A 19,066-nucleotide genomic window follows, 5' to 3' on the forward strand; every position below is an offset into this window, starting at 1 on the left:
CCAGCATGCAGTGATTTTGGCTAGAATGTATGTGGTACTCAGAATGCTATCCACTCAGATCCTTATTTGAGCCATAAACACATTTTTAAAAAACAGTGTGCAGTTGCTAAAAAGAAAAAGTGGTATTTCAAAATGAAAACCAGTGCACAAGTAGTTGGCACATCTGGTAGTCAGAAAAGTTGTATGGTTTGTTTTCAGCAAATGACAAGCCAAGGAACATTCAAACTTGGCCAGTTGAAACGTTTTTTTTTTCTATCTGTGACACCTGGTTTTAAAAAAAAAAAAATTGGCTCCAGACTGAAAGCAGATAGAACATTGGCAATGGGTAGAGAAATAAATAGAACCATTTACTATCTTGTTTTATGCAAGGAATTAGAACTGTTTTATTTCAAGAAAGAGAATGGAGCAAAAATGCCATGGCAGTCATGAATAATATTAACAACAACAACAAAAACAACAACAATAGCAGCTAATATCCATTGAGTACATACTGTGTGCTAGACAATGTGCTGAGTCCTTTACATGTGTAATTAATACTAGATGTACAGCAACCTTATGAGGTGTATTATTTTTATTTCCATTTTCCAGATGAGAGGACACAGACGTGGAGATAAAGCATGTTTAAGTAATGTGCCCAAGTCACATAACTAGCTGGGGTGGGGGTGCGGTGGATGGATCCCAGGTAGACTAGTGAGACCACATTTCCAATTCTGCCCAATTCTGAGTAGTCTGGAGGTATTCATTTTGTCTAGAATTATGAAAAAAAAATTATTGGATTGAGCACAGTGACCCCAGGTCAAATTGTTTGCCTATACTTTTGAGACAGATACTATTTCCCAGAACATTCTCACAGCTGTGCCACAAACATTACCTGTTCCTAAGACATTTACCATTTAGCCTGAGGCTTCAAGGATGCCATATGTGACACTTTTCAGAAACAGTCACTCCTCTGTGGTTAGATGAGGTTCAACTTGACCAGTGTATTTGGGAGTGGGAGGTAATACAGTAAAAATCACGGAGACGCTGGGAAGTTAACAGTGCTGTGGAATCTGTCAAATGATTGACTTAATTAGAGCTTGTTTTTGAAAAATGGCACTGCCTTTTAAAAATTAAAACAGGAAAGTTTTTGTGAAAATAAAAGATAGTATTTAATATTGTTAGTAATTAGTATTCACGTGTATCACTATCTTTTATTTTCATCCATTCATTTCTTTTCAACTTCATTGACTGACGTTATTGTTTGTGTTCTGTCTGTTTAGGCCCTGGGCTAGGTGCTGAGGAAGCAGAGATTCCTTAAACAAGGGCTTTACCTTGAAAGAGCATTAAAGTATAAATGAGAAGGGGGTGACAGGCATGTAAACATCTCAGTTCCCTAAAGGTTTGGGGTAGATTTTTATAAGGTACTGTAGGAGAATGAAAAGAAGAATTGGTCATATCTTTCCAGCTGGCAGTTGGGGTGGGGAGTCAGAGAGATGTGACCTTTGAATTGAGACCGTGAAGGTGCAGAGGTGCTCATTAGGTAGACAAGTTAGGGTAAGGATGTTCCAGGCAGAGAAGACCATGAACAAGACAAGGTTAGACATTTCTCAGCCATCATCTTGGTATTTATCCATTCTAAGGAGCACATATTTTCATACCAGCACATTTCTGAAATCTCAACACCATGCACTAGTTTAATTGACAGTGCATGTTCTTACTGGTACATAAAATGATGGTAGGCCTTACAATATATGGTATCTTATATTTGGTGAAAGGATGTGTGAATATGTTTTGCCTCCAAGTAGTATTTCTTGGGTGTGCTGTTCTAGCTGCTAATATGTCTTTGTTTTAGAGGTAGATATTAATACCTTTTTACTGAGGTGGAAGCAGGCATGAAACGAGTGAGTTACTTAGGTAAATATATGACATTAAATTTGACAAAATACCTGACATCTGGTGTAGCTTTTAATAACCATGACTGGTAGGAATGGGACCTGGGGAGAGAATTTGAGTATCTTTTATACTGGACTAGGCTATGGACCATGGCCATTTTTTCTGAGGTAAAAAGCGATTTGAAAAGCAAATGGCCTGTAGTTTTATGGAATTTATAAAGATACTAAGTTCATAGTCATTGCATGAAAGTATATCCATTTTTCTTGATAAGGAGATGAAATCCTGATGGTACAGTGTTATGTGAGTTATGGAAACAGGCCATCCATAACTTACCTTTCAAGGCACTAGAAGATGCATCAGATATAAGCTGCAGCGAAAGAGGTAGAGGGAAGGTTCTGGTTTGTGTATCTTAAAAAAAATTGAGAGAACTTTTCACTTAGAGCTAATGATCTTGTCATGTATCCACGGAACAAATGAAGCATCCAACACCTAAACACCCAGGTACCATGAAAATATACCCTAGTGGAATCTGTTTCTGCTCTGTCAGAAAATCCCTGTGTGGCCTTGGACAAGTCAGTGACCACTTGGATTTTAGTTTTCAGAGGGCTGGCCCCCAGCAGGCTTCTTCCAGCTGAAGATGCTGGGACTCTCCCAGAACTTTTAAGGTCTGGTTTCATTGATGAGAACATAGCCATTGCTGTAAGGTCTTATTTATCTTTCAGTTTTGTGGGCTCTCTGTAGAGAATATTACAAAAGATGACTGTCCTCTTTGGGACTATGTATTTAATTTTTGGGCAAACAAAATAGGAAATTGTATCCTCTAGGACTAAGGAAACTTACAGTGATGCTTTCCACCTACTTTGATCCCAAGTATATCAATGAGAAACACGGGGAATTTGGTGAGAAATATTTAGGGCCTGATCTGTTAAAAACTGAGGTCATACTTATTTTTGTTCATTTGAAATGAGAACAGAGTGTACAGTCACTGAGACTTGACCAGGTAGTTTGCAAAAAAAAAAAATGTTTGAAGAAGTACGTCCATGTAAAAAGAATGTCTAGAATGATTCAACCATTTTATTTTTTATTTTTTTGTAAGTGAGTCATGACAGTGTTTGCCTTTCTCCTCTTTGCTTTTCCCTTCTCCCTAAGGACACAGATTTTTGTGGGTTTCTTTTTTTTCTTTCTTTCCCTTTTGGGTATGAACCAAATTTTACTACATTCGAAGATTGTTACAATGAAAAGAAAAAGCTATGTCTAATTATAATGAGTGTTTTGTTTATGGCTCTCATCCTGATTTTTAAAAAATTGGCTATATGTCCAATGACAATGTATTGGATGAAGAGGAGAAATCAAAATGGAGAGACAAGAGCCAGACTGTCTCCTTTTAAAGAGGCATTTTGGAAGGTCAGAATTGGAAAGAAGTAAGCCAGTTAAAATATTAGCTATTCTAGAATAAACTTGTTTTGATATGAGTAAGCCCATCTACTTATCACTTTAACCCTTTAGGTATGGAGATGATAAAATAATGTAAGTGGGCACTTGTATACAGAGGGAGCAAAATGTAAGCACATTTTGTATAAGTGGTGATTCTAGATGAGTTGTAGCATTATGGTTTTTTATTTATTGCAATTAGAGGAAGCATTTTTATAATACCAATACTAAATAAACAGATCCAAGGACTGTCTCTAAAGATGGGACCTGATAGAAGTGTGCACCTGTGTGTATTTACTGATTTCTGATGTAAGGAACATGAAAGCTAACCTGATTCGTTTGTTTTTAGGGGCTCTTGGCTTTGGGCCTCAGTGCAAGTCCATTGGAAAAGGCAACTGCAACAATCTAGTGGTCACCAGCAGCCCCATGATGGTTCAGCGACTGGGACCCATTTCACCTCCAGCAAGCCAGGTCTCTACAGCATGCAACCAGATCAGTCCTAGCTTACAGAGGGCAATGAATGCAGCCAACCTGAATATACCTCCTTCAGATACCAGGTCTCAAGTTACTTTTATTTCCCCCTTCTTATGGTATAATCATACCCTGTGAGTGTTTTCCCTTCCCGTCTTGAACACACACACACACACACACACACACACACACACACACACACATGCACGCACACACACACGTGTGCGTGTGCTCACTCGCTTAAGCTACCCTTTTAATTTGAGCTTTTTTAGGGGAATGTGTATAAAAATTAAGTATGTGCCATGTCATCTTAATTGGGAGGAATGGTTTAGGTGGTTTAACACCTGCTGTCTTGTGGTGTGAGTGAAATGAATGCCCAACTTGAGATGTTGGGCCTCAATGACTAAACTCCAGTGAATTAATTTGTCACTTCCTGGTGAGGCAAGTCATGTGTCAAGGCCTAGAAAATTGAGATGTTCATGTGCATCTATCATACCTGTTCATTTTCAGTGCATATGTTGCAGTGTCTCCAGGCTGCTTTATAACTGTTTTGTCTATAAATCTATCCTCCTATCCACTCATCTACCCAAGTACCTTAAGTCTGCATAGTATAATAGTTAAAGTTTAGGAAGACAGTAGAAAAAAGTGAAGACAGAAATCATGAATTTCAAGACTTTATGATGTGTTTGGGATGGCATATTTTCAGGTATAAGTTACATAACATTTTAACACAGTGTCCAATTAGGTGCTATAATAAGTAAGTCTAATAAATGCTGTGTATATCTCCAGAGGAGGAAATTAAATAGGAAAAGGTAAACGACCCCTTCAGACAAATATATCTCTTAAGGTTGATATTAGAGGGGCATGAAAACAAAATGCTATGCAATGTGTAAGGTCCATTTCTATGTTTGAAATGAATTATTTTATCTTCTAGAAGTGCATTTTTGGAGAAGCTCAATCCAAAGTTTTTGCCTCTTAGTCCTGGCTCTGTTGTAACTGGTTTTGCAAAGGGATTTGACTCCTGGACCTGACCTGTGCTTCCTCTTCTTGGGGAGGAGGGGGCTGGAAATCTGAAAAGCCTTGCAGTTCTGGGATCCTGTTTCTTCTACTTCCTCCTTCTTTTCCTTCTGTCCCTCCGTCCCCTTCTTGTAACTGCACTTTCCTCCTAGCTGCTGTTTGAGTCTCAAAAATCATAGCTCCTGGATAATTTTTTATGCCAATTTTTTTTCATGATAGGGAAACTTGTTTTTCACCTGAGATTTTTTGTGAGGGGAAGCTGCTGCTGTCTATTCCCCATTGATGATTAATGCCTTGAGGGCCTCCTCAGACTTGCTGAATGTTGCATGTAAAATTAACTGTACTCATAGGGTAGGTGTCATTGGGAAGCCTTCAGCTCCCTGTTGGTGGCAAGTCCAGCCTATGCCTAGAAGGCAGAGAGTCATATAATTAATGGAGAAACTGATAGGTAGGACTGGCATGAGCTGCTGTAACCATCTATCTAATGCAGTCTCTCGACCAGGGAAGTGTTATTATCTTAGTGTTTTCTGGCATATTTGGTTCCTTAGCATAATTTTATATCCTTAAAAGACAACATCTTAAAGATGCATTGCCATATGTTTTTGACTATGTATTCTGTGAGTCCTCCTATTGAAGTAATTCTTTTTGCAGAATGGGCAAAAAACAGGAGTTGGAAAGGGGCTTGGTGAAGTATGAAACTTACTTTTAGCAATTTGAAAAGGTCGCATTTGTGATACTTGGTTTGTGTGTTCTATCAGAGGAGAGAAAGGACAGGAGGCAACAGTCAACTTGAAGGCGTTTGCTGCCTAGAAATAAGGATGGAGAGAGAATCAGCTTTGTGTTTTATCCAAGAGGAGAGTGTTGTGGAGAGGGGGCATGAACTGTCCAGTTTGAATGATGACCACCCTATCGAAAGCTGTAAATTTTAATGTTTTTCCTGATTATCTATGTAACTCATACTTATTATAGAAAATATAGAAAAGCACAAGGCAGTAAATGATAGTCATCCTGAATCTGACCATGCACAGGCAACCATGGATGGAATTTTGATATACAACCTTCTAGTTATATGCATACACATAAGCATAGGGTTTTCCTTTGTATCAGATTAATCTAATAATCTACATAGTGTTATAATTACTTTGTTTAGTTAATATAAATTCTTTATTTTGTAACAAAAGTCTTTAGCATCATATAATGGTTTCTTCCTACCTAATATTCAGTTTTATTTAAAAAGTATATAAATACAACTATACTTTTTTATCAGTCTTTTGTTACTGGGCATTTATTTTTTTCTTTATTTAAGTATTTTAAGATACCATACTGACTCAATCCTATAAATATTTTTTTGCTTATTTCTGGTTATTAGAATAATTTTTTAGAAGTAAGATTTGCTGGAAATGTATAGTTTTGAGCCTTTTGGTATGTATTCTTCAACGTACTACAGAAAAGACTTACCCATTTATATACTCAACAATAGTCTTGAGAGTTCCTGCTTCCCCATATCTTATCAAATATAGGAATTATTATTTTTATTACTTTGCCAATTTGATGTACAAAATGTTATTTTTTAAAATTTGCATTTCTTAATTACTGATAACATTGAGTAGATAGTATAGATTTATTGACAGTATTTCTTCTTTTGACCCCCTTGAGTATTTTTTTCTGGAGTGCCTCATCCTGGGAAAAGCACTCTTCCTTATCTTTGTTAGGTCCTGTATACTCCAATGAGAATCATATCCTAATGCTGTATATTTGCCTTCATTAATTTCCCAACCATTTCTGACTAGCCCTACTTAATGAGAAATGCAAACTATACCTTACCCTCCTAAAGATCCAGGAGCCTTTCTTTCTTTTTTTTTTTAATATTTTATTGATTTTTACAGAGAGGAAGGGAGAGGGATAGAGAGCTAGAAACATTGATGAGAGAGAAACATCAATCAGCTGCCTCCTGCACACCCCTTACTGGGGATGTGCCCACAACCAAGGTACATACCCTTGACCAGAATCGAACCTGGGACCCTTGAGTCCGCAGGCCGACGCTCTATCCACTGAGCCAAACCGGTTAGGGCCAGGAGCCATTCTTTTTTTTTTTTTTTTTTTTTTTTAATATATTTTATTGATTTTTTACAGAGAGGAAGGGAGAGGGATAGAGAGCTAGAAACATCGATGAGAAACATTGACCAGCTGCCTCCTGCACACCCCCCACCGGGGATGTACCCGCAACCAATGTACATGCCCTTGACCGGAATCGAACCTGGGACCCCTCAGTCCGCAGACTGACGCTCTATCCACTGAGCCAAACCGGTTTCGGCAGGAGCCATTCTTGATTGGGTAGTGCAAAAACTCTGCAATATGGAAACTGTTGTATATATTTTCCCTAAAGTGATGAGGCTGAGGTGCTGATAAATAACCTCCTTACAGTCACTTCATATACAAATCTGGCAAAAGTTGGGAAGTAGAAGAGATTGCATGCTACTTGTATATGTTTAGTTTTGCTAGTGCTTTCACATCGATTTTGATTCTACATTTTGTGATTGAATATTTACAAACTTCCTGCAAGTATTACCCATTTTATAGATGATGGACCCAAGACACAGAAAGTCTAAAAACTTTGTCTTTTATCACTTAGTTTTTCAGTTATGAAGTTGAACCACCAATTGAATAATGTCATTCCAGATCCAAAAAGGCACCAATTTTTCTTTCCTAATCCAGAATTTATTGAGGTGATTTCTGGGGATGGAATTTCCTAGAGTTTCCTTTTGGGTTGGACTGTGTCCATAAAGCTCAGAGGAGGCCAAGGGGCTGAGAATGAAGTCTGGAGTCTGGGCTCTAAGTTCTAAAATTTTATAAAGCCATTCTGTGTTTAGATGCAGTAATAATTCTTCCAGAGGATCTCTCTCTCTCTCTCTCTCTCTCTCTCTCTCTCTCTCTCTCTCTCTCTCTCTCTCTCTCTCTCAGTTTGAGGAATTGCACATGATCTATAAGTTAGTATTTCTTTTGATCTTGGCCTTGAACCAAGTCATTCACTTTGGCCATTACTCCTCTTATGGCCCCATGAGAGTTACTGAATTCTTGCTTCACTAGCCACCCTAACCTGTTTCACTGATAGTTTGAGTTTTTCATATTGGTTTCATTTTGTTTGATCCATATTGCTTTTCTTTCACATAAAGCTCCAAATTAACCAATCACCAGAAATAATATGCCAAGGATCAGATGACCATATGGAAATGGAGATTACTCTCAGTAAGGTGACAGAACCACAGCTCTTTGTCACTTTCTTTCCCATAGGCCTGGTGTGTGTAGCAGCAGGGGATATAGGAGAGAGTCCTTTGGAACCTTTCACAGTCATTCAGCATATTGTTGCAGAAAGAGAACAGAAAATGTGGGTTTCAGTCATAGCTTGTGTGACTTTAAGCCTGTTATACCAGGTCCTTTAATCAAGCAGAATATTATGAACCATATGTGGGATGTGATGTGGGGAAATCAATGGTGGATGTATGTGATCCATCTGGTAGGTGACTTGCCCATCAAATGCTGCTTCATTTGTACTTCTATAAGGAATTTTTGTTTTTTTGTTTTTAATCCTCATTAGAGGATTTTTTTCCATTGATCTTTAGAGAGAGTGGCAGGGAGGGAGGATGGAGGGAGAGAGAGGTGGTGGGAAGAGAGAGATATGTGAGAAAGACTCATGGATTGGTTGCCTCCCATTCAACCCAACCAGGGGACTGGAATATAACCTGCAATCCTTTGGTGTGAAGGCCAATGCTCTAACCACTGAGTAACACACCAGCCAGGGCTTCTATAAGGAATTTGGTCCTTAAATAGAACTTTTGTTTATTATTTTAAAATACGTATTTATTGATTTCAGAGAGGAAGGAAGAGGGAGAGAGAGAGACAGAAACATTAATGATGAGAGAGAATCATTGATCGGCAGCCTCCTGCATGCCCCACACTGGGGATCCAGTCTGCAACCCGGGCATGTGCCCTGACTGGGAATCAAACCATGACCTCGTGGTTCATAGGTCGATGCTCAACCTCTGAGCCATGCTGGCTCGGCTAAGTAAAAGTTATTTTACTTAGTTATTGATTATTTATTTACTTTCTTAATCAACACTTTTTTGGAAACTTATTATGTATCTAACACTCTGGTGGGTGCTGGGGGAGATGAAAATGATCCCTTCTGTGGAAAGGCTTTGAATTTTATTGAGGAAGTTAGCTATGTTTAAGGCATAGTACAGACAGTGTTTAACATCTTTGGAAAGTGGACTCTGATTGAGAGCTAGTGTATTTGGGGGAGGTTATGGATTAGAACTCTGAAAGATAAAAGATCTGGGTAATTGTACAGGAGGGATGAGGGCAATAAGTAAATGCCATTTGTTGGAAATTTTATTCTTATTACATGTTGAGATAGAAAAGAAAATTATTTATGTATATTATTGCCTTAGTGAGTAGAATATAGACTTTGCTTTCTGAAAAAAAGTATATAATAACTGTCTTAGAAATTGATGTTTGTGGAGTTAAGGAACATGCCTGCATGGGGTGATGCTCAGATTTAAATTGAATTGTAGTTAAGTATCATTTGAGAAAAGTATGAAATATCTCTGGACAATGGAACAAATAAACATGTCTCAGTGTAGGCAAATAATATAATTGCATATACAGAGTACATACAAGTGGATAAAATACTTTCTGCCTACTACTTGCTGCTTAAAATTCTGAAATGCTTTAGTGTGACAGTGACCAGGCAAATGCAGCATTTGAGAATGTTCTGTAAACTCTCTCAACCGTGGGGCATAAAGCAAAATCAGTGGTCTTTGCCTCATATATGACACAACTACTGATTTTTCTTGGGTCAGAAAGCAAATCCTGGATCTCCCTAGGGAAGGGACCAAAAGGTCCTTGACATTCAATCATCAGGAATCTCCACCTGAGCTCTTCAGTGAGAGCTGCACGCTGCAGGTGTGCTGGGAAAATAATTGAAAGTGTCCATGGGGAATTCAGAAACAGATGGTTCAGAAACAACTTTGGGGCTTGCAAAAGGACTTCAGCCCGAATATAAGGATGTAGACCAAGAAAAAGAAATCTGTGTCAAGGGCAACGGGATGTACATTCCTGCTGTGTTTGTCATTGGTAAACATTACTTCACCTGATGGAAACATCACATCCATGATGGTGTTATCTATCACCTTATACTGTGCATTTCAGAGCTGAGATATTTTCTGGCTAATATCTCATGCTTGTAGGAAACAAGTGTTCCTGGTTCCCATTTTGTAAAAAGGAGCAAGAAGAGCAGATGGGGTGAGAATGCTTCTCTTTTCCCTCAGTTCTTTGGCAGTAGTATCTGGGAAAAATATATATACACTGAGTGGCCAGATTATTATGATCTCTGAATGCATAATAATCTGGCCACTCAGTGAATATCCTATATAATAAAGGGCTAATATGCAAATTGTCCTCTCGACCAGACCAGGAGTTCGACCAGCAGGCAGTCCGGCCAACCACCCGTGTCCCCTCCCCCTGGCCAGGCTGGCCGGACCCCACCCATGCACGAATTCATGCACTGGGCCTCTAATCCTACATAATAAAAAGATAATATGCAAATTGCATCACTCCGCTATGCCCACGATTGGGCCGGCTGGAGGCACGGGGGGCGGGACTCAGGGTGGCCGATTGGTCGGCGGTAGGAGCGGGGGGCGGAGACTCGTGAGTCCCCGCCCCCCGCTCCTCCCACTGGCCTAAACGGCCGATGCTGCGGAAGGACCCATGGGGCCAGCAGAAGACTCTGGTGGTGGAACTCGGGGTGGCCGATTGCGTGGCTGCCAGCACCAGTTTTCCGCCAGCAGCAGTTTTCCTCTGGCCACCCGCCGATCCGAGCTCCTCCCGATCGGAGTTCCTCTCGGGGTAGCCAGTGCTGGTGGGAGGTGCTCTGATCGGCGGGTGGCCAGAGGAAAACTGCTGCTGGCGGAAAACTGGTGACGGCAGCCAGGTGAAAGTCTATTGCACGAAACTTCGTGCAACGGGCTTCTAGTGTGTGTGTATATATATATATATATATATATATATATATATATATATATATATATATATATATGTGTGTGTGTGTGTGTGTGTGTGTGTGTGTGTGTGTGTGTGTATACATACATACACACACACACTGAGTGGCCAGATTATTATGCGTTCAGAGATCATAATAATCTGGCCACTCAGTGTATATATAATTTTGTTTTTGATTAATTTTTTGTCAGAAAAAAAGATCTCTAAAATCCATTGTAGGTACATATAAGTAATCCAAGTTTTTATGATACACTTCATGCCTGATTGAGAAATACAGTTATTTCCAGCTTTTGTAACAGATTTTCCATCCAAGGGACAAAGGTTTATTTTCTTCAGTGATTTTTAAGGTAATGATGCCATAGTAAAGCAAAATGAATTTTAAGGTGGTCAGGCTATATTAGAAACTATTTTGATATGCAGGTAAATACTGTTACATAAGGCATGCTTTGAAAAAGGGTAAGAAGAACAGGAGAGGGATTGTTGCCAAGTGAAGAAAGTATTATTATATATCCAGGATGACATTTTGACTTTCAGGATTTACTTTTTTTCAAGGCAAGCATGGGTTTATGTTTTACCTCACCAAATTGATCTTCCTCAAAGACTGAGACTCTGTGTGGACTTGTATTCCTTTCAGTGCCTATTTGTAGTGTGTTGCATACAGTAGGTACTTAATAAATACTTGCTTATTTGGTTTGCCTTGACACACTACAAATAGTAATGTGGCCCCAGGCCCAGACACTGGCATCAATAATCATTCCAAGGTCTCGAATTTTCCCCGTATATAAAAAAAATGTTTAAAAAATAAAGCAAGGACTATTTATTATCATTAAAGTATTAAGATTATGTATAACAATAGATCTTTTGTTTTATTAGTCCGGTGAGCATTAGCCTTTATTGTTCTTGGTAAAATGTTATTTACCTGGAACTAAAAGCTTTGGTGTTATCTTAGCCAAAGAATGTGTGTTTAGCCGAGAATGTAATTAGGGGAACTACTTAAGGGATTGTCAATGAAATGTTCTTTTAGCTCTTAAGCAATCTATATCCTGCTAAAATGTTTGTCTTTTTTTCCCCCCCTTCTGGCTGCTGGTCTAGGTCCCTTATTTCACGTGAGTCTTTGGCATCCACGACTTTGAGTCTCACGGAAAGTCAGTCAGCGTTGAGTGTGAAACAAGAGTGGACTCAAGGCTACAGGGCTCTCCCTTCACTCTCCGCCAACCACAGCTCTCAGAATGGCACTGACCTAGGGGACCTCTTTAGCCTTCCTCCAGGGACAGCCATGTCCAGCAACAGTGTCTCTAACTCTTTGCCAGCCTATCTTTTTGGCATGGAAAATAGCCACTCTCCTTACTCTAGTCCCCGCCACTCTTCAGCCAGGTCACATTCGGCCCGCTCCAAGAAGAGAGCCCTGTCCCTGTCCCCGCTGTCCGATGGCATTGGCATAGACTTCAATACCATCATTCGCACCTCTCCCACGTCCTTGGTCGCCTACATCAACGGGTCGAGGGCTTCCCCGGCCAACATGTCCCCGCAGCCTGAGGTCTATGGACATTTCCTGGGGGTGCGTGGGAGCTGCATCCCCCAGCCGTGTGCAGTGCCCAGCAGCCAGAAAGGTGTGCGGGTGGCCGGCGGCGGCCTGGTGCTCCCGGCTTACGGGGATGACTGCGCGCTGGAGTATGAACGCATGCAGCAGCTGGAGCATGGAGGCCTCCAGCCCCTGGTCAACAACATGGTGGTGCAGCATGGCCTGCCTGGGCCCGAGGGCCAGCCAGCTGGCCTGCTGAAGACAGAGCGCCTGGACGACTTCCCGGGAGGGGCTCTAGACCTGCCCTCCGCGTCTCCTCTGCCTCCTCTGCCACCCCAGCCCCAAGGCCCCCCTCCCCCCTACCATGCCCACCCGCACCTGCACCACCAGGAGCTGGTGCCCCAGGCCCAGACACTGGCCCTGGAGGAGGATGGGGACATGGACGACGTGGGGGGCAAGCACTGCTGTCGCTGGATCGACTGCAGCGCCTTGTATGACCAGCAGGAGGAACTTGTGCGGCACATCGAGAAGGTGCACATAGACCAACGCAAAGGGGAAGACTTCACCTGCTTCTGGGCAGGGTGTCCTCGGAGGTACAAGCCGTTCAACGCCCGCTACAAACTGCTGATCCACATGAGAGTCCACTCCGGAGAGAAGCCCAACAAGTGCACGGTGAGTTTTCCAAAGCCTCTGGGCGCCCCTGGAAAGTGCATGTGTTTTTCCAAAGTTGGCCCACAAGTCAGGGGGCATTTTCTCTTTTTATGGGATTTGGATGGTGCGTGGAGGTCTAGGTATCCATGAGATTTGACTTCTCTTCAGTGTGAGGAAGGGGAACGTTTCTTTAATTATTAGCTGCTGGGTATCCCTTCACTTCTTGATTCTATTCTGCAAATGTAAATGATCCACCATGTCAGGGGACATTGATCTGCCACAGTGTCCTAAATCTTGGAAAATAGATGCCAGGAAACAACGTAAAGTTGCCGAAATGTGCAGGGCAGAGGAACACACACTGCGCTCCCAGTAAGCTTTATGTCTTTTTCAAAGCGAATATTTTGTGATTTTTTTTTTTTTCTCTCTACTGACCCGGCTAGTAATGGGGTCAGGGGCGGGCTGGTTCTGATATTTGAAAGGAACTCACATTTAGCCACTTGGCTAGTAAACACCTCTCGCCTGTGTGGACCCTCTAGCCTCCCTGCACACTGCACATTCCAGGGTTGTGAGGCTAGTGAATGATTTATAGCTGGCATACAACACCCAGGGGATGCCACAGAGGCAGACTCTCATAGGATCTCACTGAATTTTGAGGAGAGAGAATTTTGTAAAGAAGTATAGGAGAAAGAGCCAAGAGGGAAATGTCCCATTGGTGTTGAAGGAAGTGAGCATGGTGTCTCTTTTGCCTCTGCGTCCCCCTTTCACAACATCAGCCCTGGAGCTATCTGTGTTTCTTGGCCAAACTGACTTTTTTAATAATATGGCTCTGAAATGATTTCACAATCATCTCACACCTCACAGAAACCCTCCGTATTCATAAGCAGGACATCACCCTGGGGATCACACAGCTTTGCACAATCTCAGACAGCTCACTTAACTCTTGGAAAAAAGAGCATGCGTTTTATATTAGTTTAGATGGACAGGATTATTTCTTTTAGAGCTAAATCTGAGAATCATAGGTACTCCCTGGATAATGAATATGCTACAGGTCACTAAATGTGTGAAATATATAAATCATTTTGAAAAGGAACTTATTTAGACCAGGATCCCCTAGACAGAATTCCTTCTTTCTGTAGTATATCTTGATGATAAAGCATCTGGACCATGTGTATGTTTTGATTATAGATTGGTCAAGTTGTCCCATTCATGTAAAAGCAAACCAAACAGATGATAGCTATAATGCAAGTATTAGACGCAGTTTCTCACCATTCAGTATTTTTGAGTTTTAAGAATTTCTGGCAGAATGAAATTGCATTTCTTATTGTTACATTATACCCCATGTTGTGATTTTTCTTAAGGAAAACCTGAAGCTGATACATTGTGAGACTGCCAGGTTATATGAGTGAAAAGAATAATTACATTCCAGGCAGCAAAATGTTACTCTGTCAGTAGGGTTCTGCATTAAAAATGCCAGAAAGAGAAAGCAATTGAAGGCTATTCCATTTACTCTGCTTGGAACACACAGGCCTATTGCAGGCAGGAAAGACATTTAGTCTCTGAACGAAAACAGTCCAACCTTTTAGTTATGACTAATCCTGGCTGAAAATAGTGTGCTGGATTTGGTTTTACTGAAAACAACAACAAAACACCCAAAACATATAAAAGCTTAAATTATCCAAAAAAAATTTTTTTTGCATTGCAAAATTAATTTTTGTGCAATAGGATTCCCCATTTTCCCACTGTTCTTTACTTTGCAAAGGCATATAGCAAGTTGACTTTTGCTAAAGTGCATGATGACTATTAAAAATAGAAATACATAATTAAGTGGAAGAATAAGAGGTGGATGCTTGCATGCCTCTCCAAAGCTTTCCATTGTATTGTCCAGGATAGGTATAGGAAGTGATTTCTCTCTCCCCTAAGCTGCCCACTTCCCACTTCTAAATGGAATCTTTGCAAAATTCAGATTGTGATATTTATTCCATGTCAAATTTAGAACCACAAAGCATTTACTTACACATGTTATAGTGCAAATGTATTTATACAAAACAGGATTTCTTAGGAGCTAACACTGCAGTTCTAGTCCTGGGACTATGTATTTTTAGCAGGAAGACATCCATTTTCATATAACACATATATATCATGAACATTATGTCTTCTGAAAACTGTTATGTTGCTTCATGTCATTTGCCTGATTTGTAAGGCCTAAGCTAACTGACAACAAATAATTTTCTGTGAAAACTTAGCAGTCTTCTCAAGTTGTAGTCTATTGATAGAAGACATTGTGCTTAATGTGAACGCACATCTGAAAAAGATGCATTTGTCTGCCTTTGGTAAAACCAGTCTTTACACTCTTAGAATCCAGACACAAAGAACTGTTAAAACCAAAATGTTTCATCTCCTACTGCTTTGAAACCTGATGGTAGTTGATTCAAAGCTCAAGATCCTTGCCAAGGAAAATGACCACATTCCCCTTTTGGAGACATGCAGTGATCTTTGGGTTTTTGTGGCTATGTCACATGCTGCAAAAGCTAGGAGCACTTTAAATTGATTCACGTATGTTTAACTGTGATTAATTTTCTGTGGACCATAGTTAAAGTTAGTCATCATTTTCACTCACTTAGCTTATTGACCCTAGAAAGATGTAGTGACCCAATTGTGTTGGTGTCCATGGCTAAAAGCAACACAGTGAGTATCTGGAGTCATGGTAGAAGAGAGTGTGTGAAAGGGCTACTCAATGACAGCCTGCTTACAGTCAGAGGCTGCCACTGGTGTCCTCCTTTGACGCCTAATTCCATGTCATGCATAGGAGTCCCATTCTCAGAATCCCTGATTGTAACTCCTCAGCCTTACCCAGAACTCTGGGATTCCGACCACTTAAGGTTCTAGGTGGCAGAACTGGGGTAGGATCGTTAATGTATTATTTGGTTAACTTACTGGAAGAAGACATTGTTTCTTTTCTCTTTCCCATCCAAGCAACGCCCCCTTCTGAATATCTCATCCTATTGCTTCTATGGAAAGTCAAACCAGGTGCTTTCTTTCCAGGCCTGGCCTGGATTACAGAGATACACCCAGCCAATGGCCAAGGCCTTGAGAAGTAAAGACCTTGTTAGGCAGACAGGCAGAACTCAGTTAAATCAGAAAGTGACATATGGCAATATTACCTTTAAAATATCTGAGTCCATTCATTGCTGTTTACTAATTCAGGTAATTCCTAGGTGCAAAATCATTCTATTTAAACCTTCCTGAATTTATACAAACCCCAACACTGATGAATCTTGGAATTAACAGAACTTTTGAACATTTCTGGGTATAATTGTGCTAAATTTTGTTACATTTTTCTGAGATGATAAGGTTTCAAATTCCCAAGTCAGAACAAGTCTCGAAGTCTGAATTTCTTTTCTCTACCCCTGTTTCATATTCCTAAAAGTATAACCCAGAACTATAGATGTACACTAACCATCTCTAACAGTATCCATAGTAATGGTTCCAACAGAGTGTATACTGAGCATGTGTTTACCGTAAGTCTTTTTTCTATTAAGTTGAAGAGTGTGCAATGCCTGGGTAGCATTCCCAGGAAGGTGTGTCTTGAATGAGCTGAAGCTTGCTCAGTCGGCCAGTATGCTTCATGAGAAAGCCTATCTGATGGGAGCAGAGTAAGTAGAGGGACAGGATCCTGTTGCCAGGATTAGGAACACTGATGGCTTCCTTCATGCACAATAGAAAGCAGTTGTGCTGGGAGGTTAGGGAGTGTTAATAAGGGAATTAAGGGGAATGTGGGTCACCACTTAAATTTTGCTTATTTTTCCTGGATGAATTTTATCCAATAGCAAAAAGGAATTTTGCAAAACTTTTACCCACCCACAGATTTTCACGAAAATGTCACTGACCAAAGACAGCTTTGAATTTTGTATGAATTGACTCATTTCTCCACAGGCATTTTGCCTGGCAAAATCCAGAGTATTTGCTTTGGCTTGAATACTGGACAAGTTTGCTTTTTAAGTAACATTGGATTATGAGTACAAGAAAATAAATACAGAGCTAGGCCATGTCCCCATTCCTCTTTAATGGCCTGATTTATGGGTTCATGGGCCAGCATTAGCCATGAAAGACATTTCTTGAGGAAAAGTAAATTCAGTATAAACCATGGAAGGTTTTTTCCACATCCTTTATTTTGTCATTTTGATAAGACTTGGTGTTGATGTGGTGACCATGATAATACGACCAGAAGAGACCTTAGGAAAATGCCATCTAAGCATAATTATTAGTTACCCTCCGCAAACTTCATTTTGGTGCAATTAATAAGTTCTCATATTGTCAAGTATTGATGAAAGTATGGAGAATGGGGAATGCTTTTATATTGCTGGCGAGAGTAAATTGGTGTAACTACTTTGGAAAAAAATTGGAAATATCTCGGAAAGAAGATGAGGATATCCAACGAAACCATGTCTAAGTGTCTCCTCTACCTAGAGAAACTCTTACATATGGTGGCAGGAAGACACACAAACAGGTATTTATCGCGCCTCTGCTTTTAAAATGGTAAATAAACTAAGTATCCATAGATAAGGTAATCAATAAACTGTGGTTAATTCATAATGAAATAATAAGTGAGTTTAAAGTTAATGAACTAGATATAAATCTATACATAGATTGAATAGAGAGATGCTAATATGGATATATCTCAAAAAACCATGTTGAATGAAAACTTAAATGCCAAAAGATATACACAGTGTAATACAATTTATGTACCTTTAAACAAACACTAAACAGTATTATATAGTCATTGTAGGTACATGATTACTTGTGTACAATAAACTGGTGTGGTTGGGATAAACAGTAATGTTAAGATAATGGATACTTCTAGAGAGCAAAGAAATAGGAAGAAATAGGATATGGGAATTTTGTTTTAACTTTTTTTTCCCCAAAAAAAGTGAGAGAACTGAAACAAATACAGCAAAATATTAATTTCTTTTTAGCTTGGTGGTGGTAACATAGGTATCACAAGTATCTTAAAATAGTTTCTATGCTTTGCTGCCTGTGTTGAAATATTTCATAACTATAAGTATACATTTTTATTTAAAAATATAAGAAAATCAATAAATATAACACTAATTTCCTTCTACACATATCATTTTTTTTAGATGAGGAGAACAAAGCCTAGAGATTTAAGTGATTTTCTAAGACTAGTAAATTGTTTGACTGTTGCCTGCTTAGTGCCTCTAGAGCAGGGGTCCTTGAATGACTTTGGAATCCCTAAAAGAGCTTTATAAAGTATGCATACCTGGGTCCCACCCCCAGAGTCCGTGATGTAATTGCTCTGGGATGCAGCTTTCATGGTGATTCTAATGGGCAGCCAAGGGTGAGAACAGCGCTCTCAAAGTTTTCATGTCCTGACATTGAACTCCAGATAAATGGAAACCTACCTTGTCATTTCAATTAAAGTGTAGTGAGGCAGTGTTTAGGAGAGAGTACATCTTCATGATCATCCATGCCCTGATAGTGATTAGGGTAATTTCGTGTTCCCTTGGAATAAAATTCAGGGACAAGAGATAAGATAATAGAGTGACTCAGGTAGTGGCAGAAGGCTTTCAACTGAGTGTCCATTTCCTATTCAGAGTATACTTTCTCTACACTTAATAATCAGTTAAAGGTTGGGATGAGACTGTGCTGAGCAATGTCTATCATCACCACCTCCTTGCCTCCCTGAGTTAAAAGTGGAACTGACAAATCTGTCACATCACTCGCATTTTTAAAGGTAAGAAGAGAGAGTGTTCTGTCTTCCAAATACAATGCAGCCTTTCTGCTTTTAATATAAAGTGATCTTCAAAACATTTTTGCTACTCTGGATATTTCTGGAGAATTAGTAAGTTACCAAAATATTTAGTTTTCCTTTTTATCAAATCTTCCTGATGTGATTAAATAAATAAAATTATCATTAATATCCTCTTTGTCTCTTCAGGCTGAAACACCACAAGTGACACATCTGGTAAAGATCAGAGAGAGTGTAGCTTCTAAATTGTATCCATAAGGCATCAGTCTGTCAAATAT

At 39.9% G+C, this 19,066-nt stretch overlaps 1 protein-coding gene across 1 annotated transcript in view; it reads left to right on the top strand.

The window, feature by feature from the left end:
* GLIS3 (GLIS family zinc finger 3) overlaps positions 1 to 19,066 on the top strand; it is a 452,130-nt gene that overhangs the window by 134,218 nt on the left and 298,846 nt on the right. The window contains exons 2-3 of the mRNA XM_054727311.1: positions 3,653 to 3,860; positions 11,941 to 13,042. Coding sequence (XP_054583286.1) covers positions 3,653 to 3,860; positions 11,941 to 13,042 — 1,310 coding nt within the window. The remainder of the gene's footprint in view (positions 1 to 3,652; positions 3,861 to 11,940; positions 13,043 to 19,066) is intronic.

Source organism: Eptesicus fuscus, chromosome 15 (genome assembly GCF_027574615.1).
Source record: "Eptesicus fuscus isolate TK198812 chromosome 15, DD_ASM_mEF_20220401, whole genome shotgun sequence".
Classification (NCBI taxonomy): domain Eukaryota; kingdom Metazoa; phylum Chordata; class Mammalia; order Chiroptera; family Vespertilionidae; genus Eptesicus; species Eptesicus fuscus.